The sequence below is a fragment of the Geospiza fortis genome, unplaced genomic scaffold, assembly GCF_000277835.1.
Source record: "Geospiza fortis unplaced genomic scaffold, GeoFor_1.0 scaffold100, whole genome shotgun sequence".
Classification (NCBI taxonomy): Eukaryota; Metazoa; Chordata; class Aves; order Passeriformes; family Thraupidae; genus Geospiza; species Geospiza fortis.
This window is the reverse complement of record NW_005054350.1, coordinates 4918230-4942480: the sequence shown is the minus strand read 5'-3', so window position 1 is coordinate 4942480 and position 24251 is coordinate 4918230. Positions and strand designations below refer to the sequence as shown.

The 24251-nt window shown below is 40.7% G+C and overlaps 1 protein-coding gene across 1 annotated transcript in view; it reads left to right on the top strand.

Moving 5' to 3' along the window:
• The first annotated feature begins 3467 nt into the window (after nt 1-3467).
• Nucleotides 3468-24251, top strand: part of RAB31 (RAB31, member RAS oncogene family) — a 35061-nt gene continuing 14277 nt past the window's right edge. Inside the window, exons 1-5 of the mRNA XM_031058869.1 lie at nt 3468-3589; nt 5693-5774; nt 16011-16082; nt 17943-18049; nt 21953-22062. Of these exons, the coding sequence (XP_030914729.1) occupies nt 3468-3589; nt 5693-5774; nt 16011-16082; nt 17943-18049; nt 21953-22062 (493 nt within the window). The remainder of the gene's footprint in view (nt 3590-5692; nt 5775-16010; nt 16083-17942; nt 18050-21952; nt 22063-24251) is intronic.

Genomic DNA, 24251 nt, shown 5'->3' with positions numbered 1-24251 from the left:
ATTCCTGCTTCTTTCCTTCCTCCCTACCCCACCCACTTTGCTTATCTTGCTACAATGTGGTTTATAACTGATATTTTGTAAGTATGCTAGGAGGTTTATGAAGAATTAAAAGAATAAAGACCAAAACCCTGTAGTTGGTTCCTTGAGTGATTCTTGAACACCTTGGTTCGCAATAATTATTTTATATTTATTAATTTCTTGCCGCTTCTTTCCTGGATTGGTATGCTCTTGATCGTGATGAGTCAATGACTGTAGTGCTGAAGCCCTTGGGTTTCCTGTGGATGAGGATTTTCCCAAAGAATTGCAGGATCTCTTCCTTGAAGTGCAACGTAACTCCTGAGGGCATCTTCTCAGTTTCTGAAACTTATCCAATCCACTCTGCTCAGTGCCGCCGTGACCTTTTGCATAAGCCAAGATGTCATACCTTTGTATATATTTGATGTTATATGTACATCAACATCAGGTAAAACAAAACAGAAAAACAGATTAGAGGGTGTAATAGCAGAACTTTGAGAACTGGAAAAATAAATCTTCTGTATGCCTGAATGTTACCCAGGCATGTGGCTTGATAAATCTGCAATAATCCTTTGAAGAAAAAAGAACAAAACAAGGGAGATCATCCCCATCAGATGTTAGAAAAATAGGTTTGTGTAGAGAAAGACCATATAGTAAAGTACAAAGCAGATGGTTGCAGGAAAAGTTTATACAGCCTTAGCAAGGAGGTTCAATATCAATGCACTGCTGAGAAAAAAACGCTTTTTCTACTTCTTTGAAGCAACAACTCTGCTTTCCTTGTCTTCTGTGAGAGACTTCAAAGATAGTTCCCTGTTGTTGGTAAAAGTTAAGGTCTCTTTAGCTGTTTTCAAGTTGTTGTATAATGTTCATACGCCATGATTTGCTTTGCTTTCAGGCAGGTGAATGTCTTGATTGATGGGTGTCAGTACAGTTTTCAGTAACATGGACTGTTACACTGTTGAAGTCGTTTTAAATCCCATGATGGATTATCACTGCCTTAAGTAGGAAGCTTTTTCTATTTTACTTCCTTCCCCTCTGTGCTCTAATTATACTCTGGTAGGTGGTGGTTTGCATACTCCAGGCAACAAAAGGGAAGCTGGGAGTGCTTGTTTCAAGGGAACCCCCCTGGTGCAATAAAGTGCCTGGCTCCTGGAAAGCACCAGCCACTGGCTGCAGCAGTGCTCGTCCTAGGAACAGGATCACTCGTGGCCCAAGTCCATTGGTTTCACTCCAGTTACTCCAGGGGGATCTTTATCCCTCTTGGTAGTGCAAGCAATCCCAGGAGCAAAGTGTAAGAAAGCCTTTAAACTTCTGGAGGGCTGTTGGTGTGCCTGGCATATGCCTAAGTTTGACTGTGCTCATTGTGAGATGTGAAAGCAATAGAAACAGGTCCTTTTAGCGTTATCATGAAACATTAGTAAGAGCCACGAACTGAAAGATGAAGAGGTTCCAGGAAAATGAGCTAAGCTTTAATCCATGCTTGTGGATGTCATGTCTCTGCCAGAGACCCTGGCTCCTCTTGTAATTGCAGTTGCCATTCTGAGTGACTTTGTCAGGGGAGCTGGGGGAAGCAGATGAATCTGAAGCATCATTGGGTCACCAGAGTCAATGTCTAGTTTCGAACACTGTGGCAGAAATGCTGTCCCCACAAGAGAGAAATGTAATTCCTTGCCACCAGTGGGTGGTAATTCTAGTTTCTCTACACCATTTAAAATCTGGAAAAATAATTAGATCCTCAATTTCATGGCAGAGGGATTTTTTAATTTTATTTTTTTTAGCGTGTTCTGCCACCCTGGTGTAGTAATTATACAGCGATGTCAGCTGGAATCGATAATGAAGGCAAAATTTGGGAATAGTAACAGGATGTGTTACTGCTATTGATCAAAGGCTACAGGGCTGTTTTTAAACACTGCTCCTCTCTTTGATCTTTTTTTCCTATTGATTGAACAGAGTAGATAAACAACTGTCTGTGTAACATGAGCATTTATTATGGCTTTTAAGCTGACTAAGGACAGCTTTGAATTAAATATGAGAGTTTAAATGATGGTTTTCTAATAAGTGCTGTCCATAAAGACTGGTGTGACAATAGAGTTTCATGTAAGCATGGTGGAAGGAAATGTAAATAGAGGCATTCTTTTTCTTTCTTACTCAAAAAGAAGATAACATATTGCAAAATTGATTATAGGAGAGGCAGAAGTGCTATTTTTAATATGTAGTTATGTGTGGGCAAAAGCTGCTTTTCTATTTTTTTAATAGAAAAGTTATGTGTGTTTTGCTGTTAACAAACTCTATTGTCTTATCTTGGCATTTTTCAAGAGTGTTTTGTAAATTAGTCATCTTAAAACGTGGATACAAATGGAACTACCAAGTACAATCTGGTAATTCTGCAATCACTTCAATGAAATTAATAGAAAACTTTCCATTGACTGTTTAATGAGTTAGATTGGACCCTGGGCTGTCATTGTTAATGTCTTGGAAAGGTCAGTATTGATTTCCTGGCATCCTTTTGTCTCTAAGGAGGCTCTTTGCAATTCTGTGGAAGACACAGCGATAATGTTACTCCTCTTCCTTGATAATTCCCTGTATAATTTAAGTTCTACCTACCATCCAAGGCTTTGGGCAAAAACAGACAGACTGAAAAATGTTGCGTTTTAGGGAAGTTGTTTATATCTTAGGTGCCCAAATAATATTTCTGCATAATTTCAAATTTTCTCCTGCTGCTTCAGGTTATTTTGAATTTTATTTTAGTATTGTACTGCTGTTATTTTTCCCTGCTGATTTGATATGTTGAAAGAAAAAAAAGACTCTTCCTGCAAATGGAATCAGCCTGCCATGTTGCAGTGCAGAAAGTAAGCTGTGTTGCCTTTAAAGTAATGCACTGCAGACCTCTAGCATGGCATGCACAGGGAGAGCTGCACATCCCTGGGGATCCAGATCTTTGCATTCCTACCTTTTCAAAACCACCCAAAGCCTCTGCAAAGTTTCCACTAAGTGGGCTAGTTTGTCTTGCCATGAAAAGGTTATTTTCACTAACTCAGTGCTGTCAGTGTGCTGAAATGTTGGTGTTATTAGTCTGTTTTGGAAGCTTGCTTGGGCTGGCTGTGCAACAGGCCTGAATGAAATTGTTTCTCTGGCTGTGCCGTGTAATGCGCCGCATGTTGGAAAGCACAGGGTTTGCTTGTACAAGTAAATGGCTCTGCTGGATGGACTGCAGTCCTTGCAACAGGAATATAAAATCCACCCAATAAAATAGAGGGCTTGGAGAGAAAGGAGTCCTGGGAAGAAGGCCAGGGAGATTCACTCACAATGCTGATGTTTGAAAAGGATGAGCCATGTCCTTTTCCTCTGAAATGTGTAATGTGCCCTTCTTGCCACCGGACAAGAATAAAGAGTCAAATATTAATTCTTGAAAATAGATCAAGTGAAGCATTGGCATCTGGGGTCTCGTGGATATGACTTCATTGACTCACTGTCATGCTTTCTTTGATTTTCAGGATACTGGTGTTGGGAAATCGAGCATCGTCTGTCGGTTTGTCCAGGACCACTTTGATCATAATATTAGTCCTACTATTGGGTAAGTACCAGACAAAATATCACTTTGGTTTTCACTGGTCAGTGAGGTTTCCGATCTGACCCTTGAGTGATTTCAGTCTTAGGTGCCACAGCCAAAACAGTCTAAAGTGGGAAGCTCTTGACAAGACAAAACCCAAAACCCCACAACCCAAGAGGCTGTGACCTGCGCAATGATCAGGTCATCCCATAGCTGAGTAATGGCAGGAAGACCATGGGAAGCCCTCCAAGTACCTTTGTTGAGTGTCCTGGTAGGCTGGGCTGGAACATGGACAGTGTCTGTTTCCCCATATGGATGTGCTTTTGTCGAAGTTTAGGATGTGTCACATTTTCCTTTCTTAAAATAGGAGCAGTGCAATTCAAACTAAGTATAATTAATTTATATAACGTCTTTAAAAACTACTGAGCTTCCATGTATCAGAGCATCAGAATCCTAATAGGCCTGTAGTAGATTTTAATTCAGATTTTTTTTTTAATACCTTAGGGACAAATTTTCCAAGTCCAATGTGATCTGGAAAATTTTTGAAGTTATAGATCTCTTATGGAAAAGGAAGCTATTATGGAATGTACAGAAAGGAGTAACTTGGGGGGAAAGGGCTGATCTGGCATGTGTGTCAGAGGTGTTTTAAGTTGTCTGTGAAGGATTGGTATTGATTGCTGTGTGTTGTTCAGAGGGTTGGACAGTACCTTCTGAAGCTCTGCCTTTCAGTGCATGGAGGAGTCTCAGCTGGAAGCTGCACATAGAAGTTCCAGGACGATTTTGGATTCCTGAATGAGATGAATAGAGAAAAATGGACAGAGAGAAAGGAAGCATGTCATGGATAAAATTACTGGCTGAAGGACACTTGTTTGCAGTGAAAGAATTGATGGCAACTTGAGTGGTTTTTTTTTTACTTCTAAACTGTTAGCAGCCTTTTTCCCCAAGTAGTTGTTGTTGCTAAGTAAATGCCTTCTGCTCAATTTGGAAAACAATTTTCCTCTGTTACCATAATTATGAAAACTAAAGGGATTTTTTTTTCCATTGGGAGATTAAAATGTGAACACTAGCTTCACACAGGTGATATTATTTGTCTGCACAGATAAGGGTTTTTCTCTTCCAAATTATTCAACTGTTTTAAATATATAATCCTTGCAATCAACAGTAGCCACTGTGGATCTATAAAGTTCCCATTTTTGAAGCTGTGAAGTGTTGCTTATTGGTTTGAGAGGGAGAGTGACAACTGAGTGAACACACTCTGAAAACAACCAAAGAAATGTGGCCATTTTTTTCCTTGGTTAGTATTTTCATAAACAATGCAGCATTGTTAAATTCAAGCAATTTGCAGATGGCTGTAGAGGAGAACTCTGGTATATCATTCTCAGAAAATGTCATTTGATGTCATTTGGTGCTTTTGTAACAACCATGCATTGTCTCAAATGCATCTTTATGAGCCAGGAAAAATGTTACCACAACAAAAATTGTTCAGCAGTACCCAGATAGGATGGGGAAAATAGAAATCTGCCAGAGTTTGGCAGTCTCTCCTACCAGCTTTCAAATGAACTGCTGTAATACAAAAAAGCCTATAAATTTGTAACCTTTCCTAAAAGAAAAATCTTTGAAAATATAGACCTATCTCATTTCCTATGGAAAATAAAAGAAACTACGAAGACTTCTTCATCCCAGTTGAAAAGGAGAGCAAATTTCTTGCATTTGTTTACCATGTGCACTCCAGAAGGTGACTTTTCTGTTCCCTGGTGATCCAGTCACATATGTTAAAGTGAAAAGTGGCACATGATGTTGTCTGTTGCCTTTCTCTCAGGTCTGTACCACCAAGAAGATGGAGGTAACAAGCAGCAGAAGCCGCATGTAAATGGCGGGAGCATTTGTGTTCCTGGATCCATGAACAAATGCCCTCTGAACTTCAGAGCTTTTTCCTTCTTTTAAAAAAATACATCTATAAGTAGCATGTGTGCTATCTCAGAAAAGGGAGACTTCTGCAGGTATTTTATCAAGATTTTGGAGTTTCCCCCAAATGCAGTCTAATCCAGAAGAACTCATTAAGGTCTACTGTTTACATATTCAGAGTGTTAGTTATGTTACAAATTTCTCTTTCTTCCTTATTTCCAGAGCATCCTTCATGACTAAAACTGTGCCATGTGGGAATGAGCTTCATAAATTTCTGATCTGGGACACAGCTGGTCAGGAACGGGTGAGTATTAGTTTGCAGAATGCTTTCATTATCCTGCTCTCTCTTAATGTGTTGATGTACTTTTTCTAAACCTTTCATCTTCAGAAGACTTTGTAAGTATCAGCCTCCTGCATCTTTGCAAGGCTCTACAATGCAGGTGGTCAGCAGGCACCAAGGATGTAGGTTCCCTTTCCATGGATGATGAAAATGCAGACAGTCTGACCATGCCACTTACCGAAAAAAACCCCAAACCATGGTATGAAATGTCAGCCACCTTCCCCAAGACAGCTTGAGCAGTGCCCCAGCAACATCCAGTTCCCCTCTGGTTTCATCAGGTTCGTGTGTGGCAGCTCTCATTGGCATTGGAAAGGCTTTCACTTGCAGCCCATGGGCTGGGGTGGTCTGAACTTAGGTGGTGACTCCGGGGTTGTCTTGGATTGGGACAGGGAATATGGGCATGGCTTGTGTCTGCTGTTATTATTTATGTTACATGAAATTACCACCAGCATCCTGAACCATTTTGGGTTTTTGTCTTGATTTTTTTCAAGTGTATGAAGTGAATTGCTCAGATTGAGCAGCTTTTCCTTTGACTTAAAAAAAACCCCAAAAAACAAAAACCAAAACCAAAACCAAACCATAATGGATTTTTGGGCATTAGTTCATCTGGACTGTATGTAAGTCTGGTTGATAATTTTTTTCCTTTTAAGAGCCTCAGTGACAGTTGTATGCAGTACTAGACTCTAGACTGTAGAGCTGTAGGTTTCTCTTAATATATGTCCATGTTTGGCTTGAGAAATGGAAAAACCTATGAACACTTCTAGAACACCAAACTGCCTAGAACATCATCACTGTGTGAAATGGCAGTGTCCCTTCATAGGAAATTGCAGCTATGCTCACATTAGGTTGGGATAAAATGAGATGTTTATACAGCCTGGATGTCAGTCCTGATACATCCTACTGTATTCTCCATACCTTGTATGTGAATTGTGGGCAAAGACGATTTTTTTATTCCTAATTGCAGGAAATGCTTGTGCTTTTATTTATAATACACAGTGTGAGATAAAGTGACTGATGAAATCTGTTGGCTCATAACAATTCAGTAAGTTATTTGTCATGGGAAAATAGACCTTGAAAAACGTATTTGAAGCCTAATTCCTTCCCTTGAATCTTGTTTGTTCCATTTCTGCATGGTCTGGAGCTGATAACTGACTAATTATTGCAAGAGCTAGCAAAAGTTCAGTTTTCTTTCCCATGGTTTCAGTTTCCTTGCTTATTCTCTCCCTTTTCCCTTCACTGCCCTGATCTCCTTGCTTTTTCTTTTCTTTTTAGCATTTCACACACAAAACTCAGTTGGATTAATACTTAGATCAAGATTTACCTATTTTCCTACATAGTCTAAGGACTCTCAAAGCCCTCTAAAATTAGGTGAATAGTACTATTCATATTTACATATTTACTGAAAAAAATGACGCCTCATTTGAGGCAGGAAATCTGTGACTGAGCTCTGACTCTTGGGCACAAAATTCATCCTTCCTAACTAGTCCCTTATGTTTCCTCTCAATTTTTTTTTAGCTCATCGTTTTTCAAACATCTGCTTTCCTTTTTTTGTGTGTGTATGTGTGTATATATGTGTCAAACTGTGGTGAGCAGTGAGCACCACAACCTTTGTTAGATTGCTTAGAATTTATTACAGATACAGCATGTTAAAGGTTTTCATTAATTAGTAATCACCAATTAGTCCAGGGACCATCTATTTGTTGTGTATTTGTGCAGTGTATTCCCAGTCCTTCACTAGGACTAGGAAGGTGTAGAGTGATATATTAAACAAAGCTCATTGGTGCTGAGTGCAAGCTATGGAGGCTGACAAGTTTCCCAAGGTGAGGTCCATGCTGGTCCAGGTCATTCCCTGTCCTGCAACATTCCCGTTTTACTTTGCAGCTAAGCACATGATGCTTCTCAATATCTTTCTTACTATAATCAGAAAATTTTGGTTGCTTTGTTTTGTGTTGCTTCTTCTGATTCAAGAGCAAATGTCTCCCCCCTGTTAATTTCTTTTCTAATTATCCTCTGACCAACAGTGACCCAACATTTCCAGCCTATTCCATCCTATGGGCCTATTGCTGTTTTCACAGTGTACTAATAGATGTCTTCTAAATGTTGTTTCTGCTTTGAGAATTGTCCTTCCCTTGTTCTTTGAAATTTTTGTTGGGGTTTTGATTTTTGTCCCACTGCTGAAGCCTGGCAGTTTTGTCAGTCTGTACTGCTGAGAGCAGTGTTTAGGACTCTCTGCTCTTTCAACATTGCCTTCATTTGACTTCACTCTCCTAAATGCAAAGTCAAGCATAGGCTTGTGCTTATTCCGGAGCTGGGATGCCCTGTGCTTCCCCAGCTGTGCCAGCTGTGTCTGTGTGCTGATGTGGAGCCTTCACAGCAGAAGAGCCCCGGCTGAGATTTAACTGAGGCCTCACTTATGCCATGAAAATCAAGCTCAAAGCTTAACCATGGTGGAGCAGGCAGGCAGAAACAACAGGAGTGGCATTTCCATGGTCCTCGTTCATGAGTTTGTCCTTTTTAATGAGTTATCATTTCCCTGTTCGTGATTTTCTCTGGGAAACTGCTAGCTTGGAGTCAATGCTGTAGAGTGACAATAATGCAGCAGAAAATGGAGATTAAAAGCTTTTCTGTCATATCCCTGGTGGGGGTGAGTGCTGAGTGTGCTTCTTAGGAAGAGACCCTGGGGAGGGGTATGTGGCTTGTGGTGAAAAATTCACACAAGTACATGATTACAAAAGGAGAGAGAGCTTCTTAATCCTTTTATCTTGTTTTTTTTTTTCTTTTCCTTTTTCTTGGCTAGAAAGAAACAAACTGGTAGAACACTTCACAAAATCCCCCTATCTTCTGTGCCTAAGTACTGCTCTCTGTGGACCTGGTTGCTTTGTGTTGGTGTGCTATCCAACAAACTTGCTTTAGTTTTTTCTTCACAGTCACTTTCCCTCCACACCAGTATTTCCCAAATGTCACTTTCCCCCTCCAGTCTCACGTTTTCCCCATTAGCTTTGAATTGTTGCAGACTCTGGGACTTACATGCCAAATAATTGTGTTGTTATTAGCACAGATTCCCTCCCCTAAGAAGAGTCTCCTCGCAAGTTAGTTAATGATGTTTTTATTTGCATATATTTTGGTTCATGGTGCCCTAAGTAGCTTTTAATTACAATGTTTTGTTTGAATGCCTTGGGTGGCTGCCAGCTTTTCATTTTGCCAGCTGAGGAATATTGTAGCAAACAGGGAGTCTGAGGGCTGTGTTTCTAGGGCAGGAAAATTTATCTCTGTCCTTTTAAAATTTACTGTGTTGAACTCTGGGACTTTTAATTTTGTTTAATAGAAGAGGCCTCAATTCCTTGAGCCCAGTTTAAAGCTCGATAGGAATTATCCTGAGTTGTGAGCTTTTTCTTCTTTTGTTTTTTAACCTTCTCCATTTTCAGGAGAAGACTGACTGATGACATGTCCACAGCTCTTTATAGCTGCCTCTTTTCTGAGTGGCACTAGTTGTCCTGGTGATTCAGAGACAGTGGCACAACACCATCTATCAATGACTTGAATTATTTCTGCAGGCAAAACACAGCCTCAATTTTGCTCTGTGGTGTCATAAATGTGGCTTTGATGGTCTCCCACAGCTCAGTCAGAGCTGGGGTGGTTCATTGTGTGTGGTGTGAGGGCCTCTTGCATGCTGCAAGTGTTGACAGGTGATTTGGCAGTGTGTGAGAGCACAAGTGGCATTAGAGCTAGCAAGCAAATATGTTATTTTTACTATTTTCAGAGCGAGCATAAAGCACAGTAAATCATTTAAGGGATGCATTTAAATGTGTTTTTTCTTAAGCTTCAGCAAACTTGCAGCACTTGTAGCTTGATGGTGAGTCATGGTTTTGGTGTAGTGTCTTTTGCATTCTTTGTTTAATGACTGTAAACTTCAGAATGACTAAGCACAGGTCACTTCGGTCCTGTTGCAAAGGTTTGTTTTCTGTCTGTTTAAAATACCTTTAAAAGGTTAACCTAAAATGTTGAGCTTTTTCCTTCTTCAGTTGAAGAATTCTTAGACATTGGAAAAAATGCTCACTCTTTTATATATTTATAGATATAATTTATAGATATATATTTAATCTTCAATTTAACTAGCAAAAAATACCTGTAGATCAGAGACAGATCTTTCCTGATTTACTCAGCTTGCAAATCCTGAGAACTGGAATTTCAGCCTTCAGTCATGTAAGGAAAACTACTCAAAGTTTTAAAATGCTAAATGGTATCTGAAAAGTGGCTTTCATGCGTAACATTTTTCCCATTTGCTCTTTGCCAGCTGAGAATGTCAGGAATTTTGTATCCCTCCCTGTTCGAGGAGCTTGTGTGTCAGGATAATCTGTTTAATGCTTTTGGGTTTTGCCTTTGCTTCTCTCTGCACCACCACAATTTTCTGTTTGTTGGCAGCCCCTGCCTCGAAGGTGGCAGGAGTGGGGTGTGTAACTGCCCAGACTTGGGCAAGTGTCCTTCAGGTGGCTTTTGGGACAGGACTGAAGGGGTTTTCTGGGAGTGGCCTGGCAGGAAGGGCCAAGGGCAGGAGAAACAGGACACCCAAAATCACCTGCAGAGGTGTAGGAATGGCCTGCTGAGCAAAGGGAGCTGATACATGTTTAAGAGTCCAGAAAGTGTGAGTGGGTGTAACAGGAAGGGGAAGGAAGTTGCAGGGCTGTGACACTGCCTGCACATGTCAGCAAGCAGCTGAGCCAGGGGCTGTGGCTGTCCTTGCCATTAGTGGCACCCTGATAAAGAGTAAGAGTAAGAATCTCTCAATTTGAGAGGAACCAAGTGGTTTTGTCTTGGCCACTCAGATACAACATATGTTGTCAGAGAGCAGATTTGTAGGAAAGGGAGTGAAATTTAGTCAAATGATCGAGATACAACATATGTTGTCAGAGAGCAGCTTCAGAAGAAAGGGAATGAAATCTAGTCAAATGATCACAGCTGTCAGGAAGCAAATCTTGTTCTGCTGTGCACCTGCAGGTGCTTGAGAAGGCACTGTGTAGGAAAATCATAGCTGAATTCAAAGTGTGCAACATTTGCTGAGCACTGGTGTGATTCTGCTCAGTCTGTGCACCCTTATCCTCTCCAGCTGTGCTTATGGGCAGAATTATCATCCTTTTGCAGTGAGAGCAGGTGATGTTCTTTACAGTCTAGAATAGAAAAAGCAACCAAGTGCAGGAGTTAGTGGTGGCTGTAGTTGTTGGGTTTGCTTTTGCTTTTTTGCCTCTTGACTGTGGAGTTGGGAAGAGGCAGCCCTGCTGTGGCAGTATGCCAGTCTTGGGATATAGCACTACAGGATGGTGCAGAGAGCTGCTGACATGAATTAATGTTCCCTGGTGTGCCTGGCAGATTGAATGAATCCCAACTGTCTTCAGCAGCATTTGTCAGCCTGTATATAAACAAACAGGAGTGGTAGTTTTTATTTCTGTGTTCATTTGGCCTCTGTTTTGCTTTCTAAATCAGCATTATATTAGACAGGGTTAAGAGACCTCCACTACCACAGCTCAGGTGTGATTTACACTGTTTTCCCTTGATTTTGGTTTTCTGTTCCAAGTAGGATGTGATAGTTTTCCTTCTTCCCCATTCTTTTCTTTTAGTAAAGAGGAAACATGGTGTTACCAGTGACCAAATACATCCCTCCGTGATGAGATGCACAGGAAGCAGAAAGCAAAATACAACACTGCTTTTAAATAGATGTTCAATTCCTTAATGGCTACTTGGTTCCATCTTTCTGTCCTTTGCAAGGGCAAAGCTTCTGTTGACTTCGTTGAGATGGCCAGATGAGAGGTTGCAGAATCCCAAAATTCTCCTGGAATTAATGAGAGAAAGTCTGGTTGTGCTCAGCTTGCATTTGCACCGTGTAAGACTGAATTTGCTCCCTGTACTGTGAGGCTCTAAAGGGTTGGGTAGCTTCTAGTTGGACCCTTGGGTTCTGCTTTCAGAGGAAATTTCATCGTGCACATGTGGCCTCACTTCTTTGCTTAGTGTCAGAGATGATGAACCACAAGTGCAAAGTGGATGTGTTGGTAGAGGAGCACAAGGAGGAAGATGCTCTGAGACCAGTCAGCATTGTGCCAGGATTCAGGTGATGGAGCATGCTGTGTGTCTCCCAGGAGGAGAGTCCTGGAAGTCTGCATGAAGTAATTGATTCTGGGTTTTGGCATGTCTTTGGAAAAATAAGTTTCTTATTTATATTTTGAGAGGTCCTTTCAGCCTGGCTGTTGGATTGGAAAATGTACCCCTGCAACTTGATTATGGCACTGTGTGGATTAGCAACCTCAGCCTCACCTGTTGTTATCAGCCTCTCCAAAAGCAAAATGGGACTAATGAGTGATGCAGTTGGTCAAATAGGCAAACTTATTTTGGTGGACAGGGAATGAGAGGCATGAAACTTCTAAATTCTCTCAGTAGGTGACCTGCTAATGGTAATTTACTCATTATGCAGAGATGAGAGGTTTTCCCAGTGCTTAGAAGGTGGAAAGCAGTTGAGATGAAGTTTGGTAGTGTAAGTACCAAGGTTCTGTATTTTTTTGCTCCTAACAAAAATATGTGCTGTAAAGTTGTAGGTGAGATTTTAAATTTTGGGATTTTTTTGGGAAACAGAGGAGAAAAGCCACCTCTGAATGTATTCACCAGTTGAAGGATGACCATGTGAGTATGATGCAGCCATGAGAAAAGTGTTAGGGGATGTGCAGTTAAGGCTATTCATTCAATGTCTATAATGTTGCGTAGAAACCTGGTCACCAGCAGTCAGGAAAGATGAGCTGAAGCTGGACCAGGCACAAGGAAAGGTGATTAGACCCTGATTTCTCTCTTTTACATTATCTTCAGAGCGTAAGAGCCTGGTATAGCAGACTGGCAAAGTTAAATCTGCAAGCTTGTCAGTCTATATTAATATTTCAGCTAAAGGCAAGCAGTGATCCCTTAATTTTACTAAGTCAAGGTGCAAGCAAATTACAAGTAATTTAGTAATTAGAAATTCAAGATGTTATTAATTGTCAAAGTAATATGATCCCTGTAGCAGTATAATGAAGAAAGAAAACTAATTATTTTATGCAGAACATTGATCAGCTTTTGAAATGGGTTAGGAGTATGATTATTTGTGATGGTGGGAGCTGATGGAAATCTCTTTCTGGTCTGTGTTTTCCAGTTAGGCCAAGGGGATATGAGCTGCTGCTGCCTGCAGGAAGGGGTGACATCTGCCAGAGTGCTGCTCTTGGCTGCAGGTTACGGAGGGGCTGGCTCCCTGGAAAGCTGGGGCTGTAACCTGAGTGTTCGTGTGGAGTGGCTGCCTGAGCATTTTTAGGTGGCCCTTCTCAAACAGCATTGTTCTTATGCCAAATCTCAAAACTGCTTCTGTTTATCCTAATTTTCTTGGGAATTACTGGTTACAGGAATACTGAACTATAAAATCAAAGTTATAGACAATGTCATTTATAATACAGAAGGTAGTCCCGTGAGATTTAATTTTGTGAGCTGTTTTTTTGTGTGTCACTTGTTTTGGGCATCTGTCCCACATTTGGTCCTTGGCAGGTGAAAAATGTGCAGATTAGTATTTTGTATCCCTTTAATTAATTTGGTGTGACTCTCTTTTTCCAATTAATTAGGCCAGAAAAATGTTCAAGAGGACTTTGCTTTTGGGCACTGATTTAAAAGAAAAATTAAACATAGTTATTTGCACGATATTGGAAAATACATGTTCATGAAGCACATTTGTTGAGAGTCTATCATTAGATCATGAAATTCATGCAGTTACAATTTTTCAGCCCCTCTTGATTCATTCAGTGTTGCAAAGAGGCTTTTTGTGTTTTTTTCTAGAAAACTGATTTTTTATAACTGGGACATAGTGTATTGTTATGTTTGTTTATTAGCCTGTATAAGAGAATGACAAAGGGCATTTTTAATGTTATTTGTCTGTTTTAAATTACTTTTTTTTTTTTTTTTTTTGCTTTCTGGCTCCAACACTGCAAATATTTTTCAGTGAAACAGCTATTAAAGGAAGTGTTCTTGTCAGCTGGTCAGAAGAAACGGGAGAGAAATTCCCAAGATGTTGTACAGGTTCTCAGTGTGCTTTCAGGGCCAGTCTTTAAGGAATTTGGAGTATTTGAGTTTAACTGCATGGCTCCTGTGAAATGTGATTACTGTTGTCTGAAAGCTCTTTGTAAATTCATGAATACTATGTAATCTAGATTAAAATGTAATCTAGATTGAGACCAAATCAGCATGTGTGTAGGGTTTGAATGTTTTTTTCCTGGAGTTTACAGACTGGGAGGAGTGTGCATACACCATGAAAGGTCAGATTACCCTCCACAGTTTAGGTTTCTGACTTCCACACTACTTCAACACAACATTTATGTTGAGGAGATGGTCTTGGCTTGAAGATAGTAGGAGATAACTTCTAGTTGCAGGCATTCAGTGATCCAACCAGGCAAGATGCCCTCCTAGATTCTTTTGTGATTGGGAAGGACTTGGGGAATGTGGTAGTTGGTGGGCTGCCTTGGCCACAGTGATCATGAAACAAGTAATGAGTCTAATGTTTTCTTTAGACCTCCTCTGCTGTTAACATACTTGAAAAGGCCCTTTTTGTTTTCTCAAGTGATGCCTCAAGCTTGTCAGTGTTTAAGAAGCCTTTGGACAATGCCCTTAACAAGATGATTTAACTTTTAGCGAACCCTGAATTGATCAGGCACTTGGTTTACATGATTGTTGTAGGTCCACTCCAACTGAAATGGTCTGTCCTGTTCTAACATACTGAAAATTTCTGTTGTGATTTAGAAGCCTAAAAATTCTGGAAAGCATTTATTGCATTAAGCATGCAAGTAATAAAGCTGCATACCAAAACCCCAGAAAGCACACATCTACCCAACTCCCTCAGGATCTTGGCTGATCCCATTTCTTCAGACCATGCTTCTCCACTGATTCCTCTTTCTTTTCTCATCCTCTTTCCTGCTGTTTTCTCTTATTAATGAGCTCTCCCACCTGCCTCGCTCCCCAAAACACTTGAGCACTTGACCATCTGTCACTGCTGCTGTGCATCCACGCTGTTACAAAAGAAAGCGCCGACCTTGAGCTGGTGTGCGTGGTCTGTGATAAATAGCTTACGAACTGGCAAGGCAACCAGCACCGCAAATAAATTGCCTGATATGTTGCACGTGCAACAGCAAGAAATGTGGAGGCTGCTGAAAGTCTAAATGCTCAGTCAGTAGGCACAGATCTGGGAAAAAGATGTGTCCAGTAAATGTGCAGGGGTTTGCAGTGTAACACGTGGATCTGTGTGTGTTTGCTGGGCAGTGAGGTTCAGACCCTGCCCTAATAATGTATTTGATTTAGGTGCTGACCTCAGTTATTAGCTGCAGCTTAATATCCAGCTTTTGCAGATAGCTTCCCCCCCCAAAATGATAAAATGGCTGTGTGAGCATAGTGAGACTGAATGCATTTTCCCAGAAAGATTATTTTTGGTTTGTTTGAGACTAAGCTTAGTTGAATCAGCAGAATGACTTTTTTTACTTCCTTACTCTAATTGTAATTGTAAGCTGAAATTCTAAATCAGCTGCTTAGTCATTGGTAAATTATGAAAATTATGCTGTTCCTCAGTTGTTCTAACAAACATGTTTATTTCTTGGTTTTTTTCCCCTCAAAGAATGTTTTCCTTGAAACAAAAAGCTGAAGAGTAACTGCAAGAATCCATGTTTCATGAAATATCTATCATAGTATAGGATAGGTAAACAAGACAGGTGTTCAGATTTTTCTGACAAGTTAGTTTTATACAAGTCATTTGCAATGTTTTACAAAATTCAAACCTGAGCTGAATCCAGTCTTAGATCTACAAAGCAAGACTGTGGTTTGCCAGGGGAAGGGTTCCCTATGCCATCAGGTTGGGGTCCCTATGCCATCTGGTTAGGCTTCCAAGTGCAGTTGATCTTCCTGTCAAAACTTGTCCTGATGCATTGAATCAGTAAGGGCTGGTTGTGTAAATTCAGTGGGATGAAGAACAGCACGAGATAAAGGAGATCTGGCTTATTTGTGTTTAAGGAAAATGAGAGAAGGGTGACCACTGATAAGGTCTGTTCTCTGTGGGATGAAGGAAAGGGGGTGGTACTGCCATGACAAGTCTTTGAGACCTGGCAAAGTGTGTGATGGTTCTGATTTATTAATACTTTCTCCTGGGGTTTTATGTTTTAACAGTTTCATTCCTTGGCTCCAATGTACTACCGAGGTACAGCAGCAGCCGTGATAGTGTATGATATCACCAAACAGGTGAGACCTTTGGCATGCTTTTTGCTTGTGTTAACTCCTCTGTTTGGGCCTGAGCTTGAGTTAAACCCCACAACTGCAGAATTTAATTTGTCTGGCATGTATATGCTTTGGTAGTTTGTGTAGATCTGGCTGGAGGTGTCCAACTGCCTTAAAACATTAAATAAAAAGTCCTGCTTCTGTGTTGTTTCAACTTCATGTAGACAAAAGGTTTGAGAGTGCCTTTTGTCAATGTTTCTTTGGGTTTCCTCTGACTAAGACAGGATTCATATCCTGCAATACTCCCTACCACCACCACCTATGTTCTCTGTGTGGAGTTGAATTTTTACTACAAAAAGCAGCTATTAGCTTTATCATCTAGGTAGAAATTAAGTTGTTTGCATATTACTGATTTTAAAACTAATTATTTTTTATCTAAGCATATAATTTCATGTCTGTATTACAAGCATCATATCTTAATTTTCAAACTGGTAATGAAATCATAAGTCTCTGACCTTTTGTCCCAACATTATTAATTTGGAATGAAAATTTTATTTTTAGATCCTTAACTTCTCTGGCTCATTTCTCAGGCAGAGGAGGCTAGGAGATCCCAGCTGAATGCCCCTTTCACTCCTTTTAGAAGAAACCCCTGCTGATATAGCAGACTTAGAGGCAGTGCTAATGGATGGATGGCCAGGAGAGTTCACTGGCATTTTATTCCTTTCTTGCCAATTGACTTATTTACTACGAGGTTGGGAGGGCTGCTTTGGTTCCCCAGTGCATTAGTGCAATGATCTGTTGCTGACAGTGGTGGTCACTGTTGTGCAGCAGTGCTGTTCTCCACTGCTAATTTGCCAGGAAAAGGTGAGGAAGAGTGAATCGTGCTGGATTTATACTTTGGATTTAAATATCTTACAGCTGATCTGGTAATATATTGTAAGAATAAAATTCTGTTTTGGCAGCCTTTCTCTGAGCTTATGTGGAACAACTCTCAGAGTAAAGAGGGGAGAATAGGAGAGGAAGGTCAATGTGCATTTCACTTTCTGATGCTTAATATTCAGTGTTAATCATTAAAGCAGAATGGATTTTTTTCCCCAAGTGACTGATAGGGCTCTACCTTCGGTGATACTGATGCAGCCATTGCTGATTTAGAGACAACACTTATGTGCATTTCTGAAGGGGAAAAAATTATTTATCATCTGTTTGGGAGCTCACTTTGTCAGTAGAAATTTCAACTGTGCATTATAATTAGAATCTCCAGAAATAAGTGTTATCTTAAAGCTACTACTTCACTGGTGTAAAGAAATAGAAAAATTTCTATTAAAAGTTAGGCAGCATCAGATAGAGTTTGATTTTCATATTTGGAGGGGGAAAAAGCCAAGTGAATTGTCACCTCTCTCTTCAGTTTTATAATGGGTAAATTGAGGTTTACCAGATCACAGATTTGGAAATGCAGGGAAGTGGGCATCTCTGTGGAAGCGCCATTGGATGTTTCCAAAAAAATGACAGTGATTGAGATGGTAAGCTGCTGGACAGAAGTGAAATTGGACAAATGAAGCTCGCATTAGGTGAAGGAAATGTGCTACAAGCTGGGGTAGTTTCTTCATCACTGGAAGTTTAATATTCAGTGCTGCGTTGGAGCAGGGAGGAGGAGGAGTGGAAAAGAGGGAAGCATCCAAGTTCAACAATTAATTTGAGGAAGCTTTATGGCCTAAAGCTTGAAAAGCAAATTGCAGAGATAAATAAGTGATCTTCCAGTCTTGTGATCTATATAATCATTATTGCATTAATACTGTCAAAGCTGTGCTCCTCTACTTTAAAAAATAGGCAAATACATTGGCAGAGAGTGTGCTGGTAGCTTATTTTGTTATTTCTCTGATGCAGGATTCATTTCATACTTTGAAAAAATGGGTGAAAGAACTAAAAGAACATGGTCCTGAAAACATTGTAATGGCCATCGCTGGAAACAAGTGTGATCTGTCTGATATCAGGTAATACTTTTTGATGTTGTTTTCATTGCAGTAACTATATTGTTTTTTTCCTTCAGGTAACAATTTTGCTTCATTGTTATAATAGTATATAATTTTGGCCTCCTGTAGAATCAGTGATTCTAGCAACTCCTAGAATCCGTGATTCTAGCAATGCACAACCTCAACGACAACAGCACAATGTGAATTATGTTTTTTTTAACCCCTCTTTTATTGCCCTTCCTCTTTATTTGTACAGTCTCTACATCCTTTATCTGCTGAATCATTTGGAATGGAGAAGGGTTCTCTTTTTTGTTTCTCCCTTCCATTCTGTTAAAAGGTGCAGAATGTAGTCAGCGATGAGCAAAACCAGCAATATAAAACTATGAGGGTGGGCAAGAGGTAAAATACTAATCACAGAACTTTGAGAACTTGTGATTTGCAAGAACTAAAACTTTTTCATAATACTGGATGTAGAAATTGTACTTTTGGGATTTTTTGGAGCATATCCTCAAGTAAAACTTTTTCCCCTGTGTGAAGCAAAGAACCTCCTAGATAAAAGAGGGAAGGGCTGAATCCATACCCCTGCAGAGGAGCTGAAATGATGCTATTTGGAGTGAGAGTGAAGCTAGAATCGCTCTTCTGCTTGTTAGCTGTATTTTGGATTTGCATTTATCCTTTCAGGAAATGGAAGCACATTCTGCTGTACAGTAGTGATTCTGTTTGTCAGTCCATGACTATAATTTCTTGCTTCATCTATGAGTACAAACTCAATGATCATATTTGATGCTTTCCCCTTACGACCTCATGGGCTCTCATGGCTGTTCAAATACATCCCCATGTGTTTAGTTATCGTTACTTTGGCCCAGATTCACCAGAGCTCTGGAGCATGTGTGTAACTTCAAGTAAGTGCTGCAGTGCTTTTATTGAATCAAGGCCTACATGAGGGTTTGACCGGTGTGGGTTTTGTTTGGTTCTCCCCTCTGCCACTGTCAGCCATGAACCAACACAAAGTTGCAACTCACTGCTTTCTGTAAGAGCTGAACAAGCCCTCATTCTGGCAAACTTCTGGTTTCTGTTGGGCTAAGGATCAGAGGTATTGGCATCTCCTACGTGATGTTGTGATATGCTGGTCAACATGGTGAAACTGAGTCTGACAAGACAAAAATTTCCAGATACGAAGGAGAAAAAAAGAGGAAAGGATAGTTCTAAAAATAAAACCAAAAGCCAGCTAGCACAAATCAGGGGTTTTGGTTGCCCTGAGAGTCACTTTCAAATTAATTGCATAAGTGTTCCCAGCAATACAGTTGCCAGATTAACTCAAGGGTAGTAAGTTTGGAGATGGTGACAAATGGCAACAATTTTAAATGAGTCCATAACCAGCCCTTTTCCTGCTTGCTCTTGCACCAATTGAAGACTTTAAAAAATCCTGTGCTCCAGAAATGTTGTGAAAGTACTGGGCTTCCTCACAGAGCAATTGTGATATGTGATCTTCTCACCATATTATTATCAACCACTACCTGTAGTTTACTGATTGCTGATCATTCACTTCTTGCTCCTGTTCAGCTGGAGCTCTTCTTTGCACAAATTGTTTTGCTGTGTGAATGGTCCTCGTTGTACTCCATGAGCTAATGTCTCTTAATCTTTCTGGTTTTTATGGGAGAGGACATTTTTTCTCCTCCTAATTATTAATAGTTTTGGTAATATTTTTTTGTGCAGTTTTTCGTTCTGCATCCTCCAGTCTTTTTTTGGTGAACTTATCCAGTGATGTCCAGCTAAAGTTATTTTGGTGGAAAAATAGAGAGTAGACTATCTCATATGTGATATATTTTCACAGTTCTTCCAGAAATCTGATTGTTTATGCAATGCATGCAGCTGTTTGCATTCTCTGTCTGCTTTACGTCTTCGGATTTACTTCAGTAAAAATGGTTTTAGGTGAAACATGTCACCAATTTATCAGATTGTTTCCAATGAGTAGAAAATATGCGTGCCTTTAGGCACAGAGAATTTACAAGTAAGATAATGTGAGCACACAGGAGCAAACTGCTGTTTGTATGCATTTTTGGCATCTCTGCTTGGTTTTGTAGAGCTTTTGGCAGATGTTTTGCTGGATATCAGAGAGACAGCTGCTTTTTTTTTAAGACCAATATGAATAGATGCAAAAGAGGTCGAGCTGACCCGGTTCAAGTTGGTTTGATTCTGCCATCTCTGAGTGTAAGAGATGATGTAAGGAGGAGTTAATGTATTTCTCATAATCATTGACCAGGCTACCCTCCCTGTTTAGCATCTAAATTTTGGTTTGGAGCTGCCAAGTTGTCCTTGGGACCCTTAGGGATCACACTGCTTTTCCTCAATGTTGTTAATAAGCTATCAGCAATTCTTGGTGCTCTGTTGAAGTAAATTTCTTCTCCACTTTGAAGGAATTTCTACAGATAGGCAAGCAATTTTATCAACTATAAATCTTCATCTTTGTTGTAGTACTGTCAACTCTTAGAACTGCTGAATGTTCAGCGTACTTCTAAGTAAGAGGAATAAGGCTTTCTTCTGACAGGTCATTAAAAAGTACTTTAAAAGACAGGAGCTCAAACTTCAATGCTAAAATGTTGTAAGTGTCCATAATACTTTTTTGAGCATTATAGAATTCAGTAGTTGTAACAGCAGCTAAGAAGTGTTCACTTCCCTAAAAATGTGGTTCATCTCTTTAACAAATTGTGTTCTCTGGAAATCCTTGGTTAAGAGAATTCAGCAGAATTTCATGCTCAGATCTTCATTCAATGCATCCATAATATTTCCTTATTCCGTAATTTATCCGGACTTCTTTAAATCCTTTGACATGGTCCTTTACAACATCCTTCTCTCTAAACTGGAAAGAGATGGATTTGATGGGTGGCCTGTTTGATGGATGAGGAGTTGGTCACACTGTCACATCCTGAGGGTGGTGGTCAATGCCTCAGAGTCCTGCTGGGCACCAGTGGTGTCCCTTGGGGATCCATACTGGGACGAGTGTTATTTAATACCTTCAGTAATGACACAGAAGGGGTCGAGTGCACCCTCAGCAGTTCGCTGATGACACCAAGCTGAGTGATGTGTCTGACACGCTCATACTGGGAGGAAATTGTACGTGGAGGCTCTGGATTGGTATATTGGAGCTGTGGGGCGAAGCAGTCAGTGCAGATTCTGCTGTAGCCCAAAAATCAGGAGTAGAGGTGGTTACAGATAGCAGCACACATGGGCAGATCCAGCTCTGCCACCTGGCTCAGGGAGATACAAGGCCAGCATGGGGCTAGCTTGTTTAAAGCAGAGGTCTTTTTTAATGTTATAAACTGCATTTGCCAGCTTTTGGCTTATGAAGTACTGGTTGCAAAATGAGAGTGTTTGGTCTGCTGGTGATTTTAAGATGGTGTCAGTTTGGTGAAATGGCACAGAATGGTGTCTTTCCCCAATGAACTGGCACTCAGAGATTGCTGTTGCTGATGTTCTCAAAGTCAGTGGTTTTCCTACTTACTTCAGAATCTCTCATTTCCTTGCTGCTTGCAGACCAAGACACATGATGCTCTTATCATTTGTCATCCACAACAGTTGTGCCCTATCATGTTTGAACATTTGGCATGTGGAGAGTGCTTTTCTTATCAAAGTCAAATATAAAACACAAACAAATGTGATTTTCTTTACATTATCTTCCTTTTCTCAAGGCATGGATTCAGTAGCAAGTTGCAGAAATCTGCAGATTGATCAATTTTGTTTAAATTTGCATATATTTTAATAAACTTATCTAAATGCTGTATGAAGAAAGGCAGTACTGTTTTTATGGAGATGAAGAGCATATTAATGCTCAGGCTGTGTTTGAAGTTGTTTGGGGTTTTTTCTTAAAAATTAACTTTTTTTTTTAATTTGGCTTCTTTTATTTATAAATGTTTTTTTTTTCAGGGAGGTTCCTATGAAGGATGCCAAAGAATATGCAGAATCTATAGGTGCAATTGTTGTTGAAACCAGTGCAAAGAATGCTGTTAACATTGAAGAACTTTTTCAAGGAATAAGTAAGTATATGTTCTCTTTAATTAATTAATTTTGATTGTTTAGAAGTTTTCTGAAAATAGCTGTCTGTTTCAGGTCTATAAACTACTTTCCCAAGGACATCAGTAAATCCTATGAAGCCTGTGGTATGGCTGCTATTTATGCAGATGTAAACAAACTAAGAACAGCTTTGAATACATCAGAGCAAAACGCAGTAGATAGTAGATACAGAGTAAGCCTGTTCCTTCTAAATCTGTATTTGAATCCTGGCCTGGGTCACATCTGCTGTTTCAGACCAAGCCTGCTGTAGAGGCAATACTGTTGATCTTATCATTGTGTCGCTAAAAAACTTAAATGTTGATAAATGCTCCTGGAGGGCTTTGGTAAGTGGAAGGTAGTCATTGCAGTGGAATACATTAAAAAAAAACCAAAACCCCAAACAGGCCTTCTAAACATGATGAGGCTGGCACTTGTCATGAGGAGAAAAAAACTGTCTTGTTCAGTTTGCCTTACAGGGCTTCCAGTGCTGGTCACTGTTTGCAAGTGGGAAGGATTTTATGGGTTGGAAGGGACCTAATGAGAACTTGAATCCAACTTTCTGCCCAAGCAGACTTGGTAGAAGTCTGCCCAAGAGAACTTGGTGAATTCAGACCAGATTGCTCAGGCCATTGTCTGGCTGGGCCCCAGAGCAGAGGTTCCACAGCCTCCTTGGGCAGTTGTTCAATAGTCCTCATAGTGACATCCCCTCACCAAGCCAGAGCCTATTCTCATTCAGTTCACTCCCTGTCCTGGGTACACCTCACTGTTCAGATTCTCAGCAGCCCTTCCCATAGGCACTGACAGGCAGCTTTGTGGCACACCAAAGCCATTGTGTCTCCAGGCTGAGCTGGCCCTATTTCCTCACAGAGCAAGCCCTCCAGCTCTCACTGTCTTGCAGCCCTCCTCTGAGTTTGTGCCAGCTGGTCAACATTTTTCTTGTGTTGTAGGGCCCAAAGCAAGTGTGACCCAGGTGGTGTTGGACCACATCTAAGAGGGGATAACTACTTTGCCTAATGCTCTGTCTTGGTTCCTGTGGCTTGCTGCTGGCTGTCTCTGCTGCCAGAGCGTGCTGCTGGCTCATGCTAGGATTGCTTCCCTCAGGTCCTCTTTGGGCAGAGCTGCTTCTCAGGTGGCCAGCGCCCAGCCTCTCTCATAGCCAGGGGCTCTTCCTTCCCACAAGTAGTGCTTGGCGTTTGTCCTTTCTGAAGTATGTAAAGGCTCCTTTTGACCCATGTCTGCCTCCAGCCTAAGGCCCTATGAAGGGCAGCCCTGCCTTCAAGGATACGGGGTGCACCTCTGAGTTGGGCGTCATCTGAGGGCTGAATTGGGTGCCTGTTTTTTCATACTTCAGGCTCTGATAAAAGGTATTAAGGTAACTGGCCTGTGGGTAGACACCATTAACCACTGACCTTTGAGTTGGATGTTCCAGCCAGCTACGTACACAGCTAACAGCCTGCCTATCTAGACTGTAGCATGCCAACTTGGATGTACCAGGATGTTGTAGGGAGAAGTATCAAAAGACTTGCCAACGTCAAGGTAAGCAACATCCAGTCATGCTGCCATAGAGGGCAACCAGGATGGCTGGACGTGGTTAACTCTTGGTAAGCCCATGCTGACTGGTCCTGGTCACCTTCTTCACCTTCTTGTGTTCAGAAGCAGCTTCTCAGAGGATTTGCTTTGTGGTTTTCTCAGGAAGCAGAGTGAGGCTAACCAACTTGTAGACCCATGGCTTGTTATGTCCCTGTTGGAAGACAGATACAACATTCACCTGTCTCCACAACCTTTCAAAAACATCAGGGATTATAAAGAATGGTGTTGCTCCCTATGCATCCTCAGGCTTGTATGGGTTAAGATTTCTTAAGAGATCCATGGTCTGATCTTCTTCCACTACTGCTGTTTCCTCCTCTCCCTGAATCCTCTTCTGGGGTGCAGAGACCTAGGAGACAGCGTGTGCAGACACTCAACCAACCTTGTTTCCTTTCCTTGTTTCCCTGAAGTTATTTTATTTTTTTAAATTTCACATATTTTTAATCAGCTGATATTGTTTAGCAGACTTTGCCTGCGATGGGGCCTGTGGAACTGTTTGCTCTGCTTACATGGGATGCATTTGAAATGGTTAATGAGAACCAGTATTCCTAGAATACACCACCATTCTTTTGCCTCCTTTTAAAAA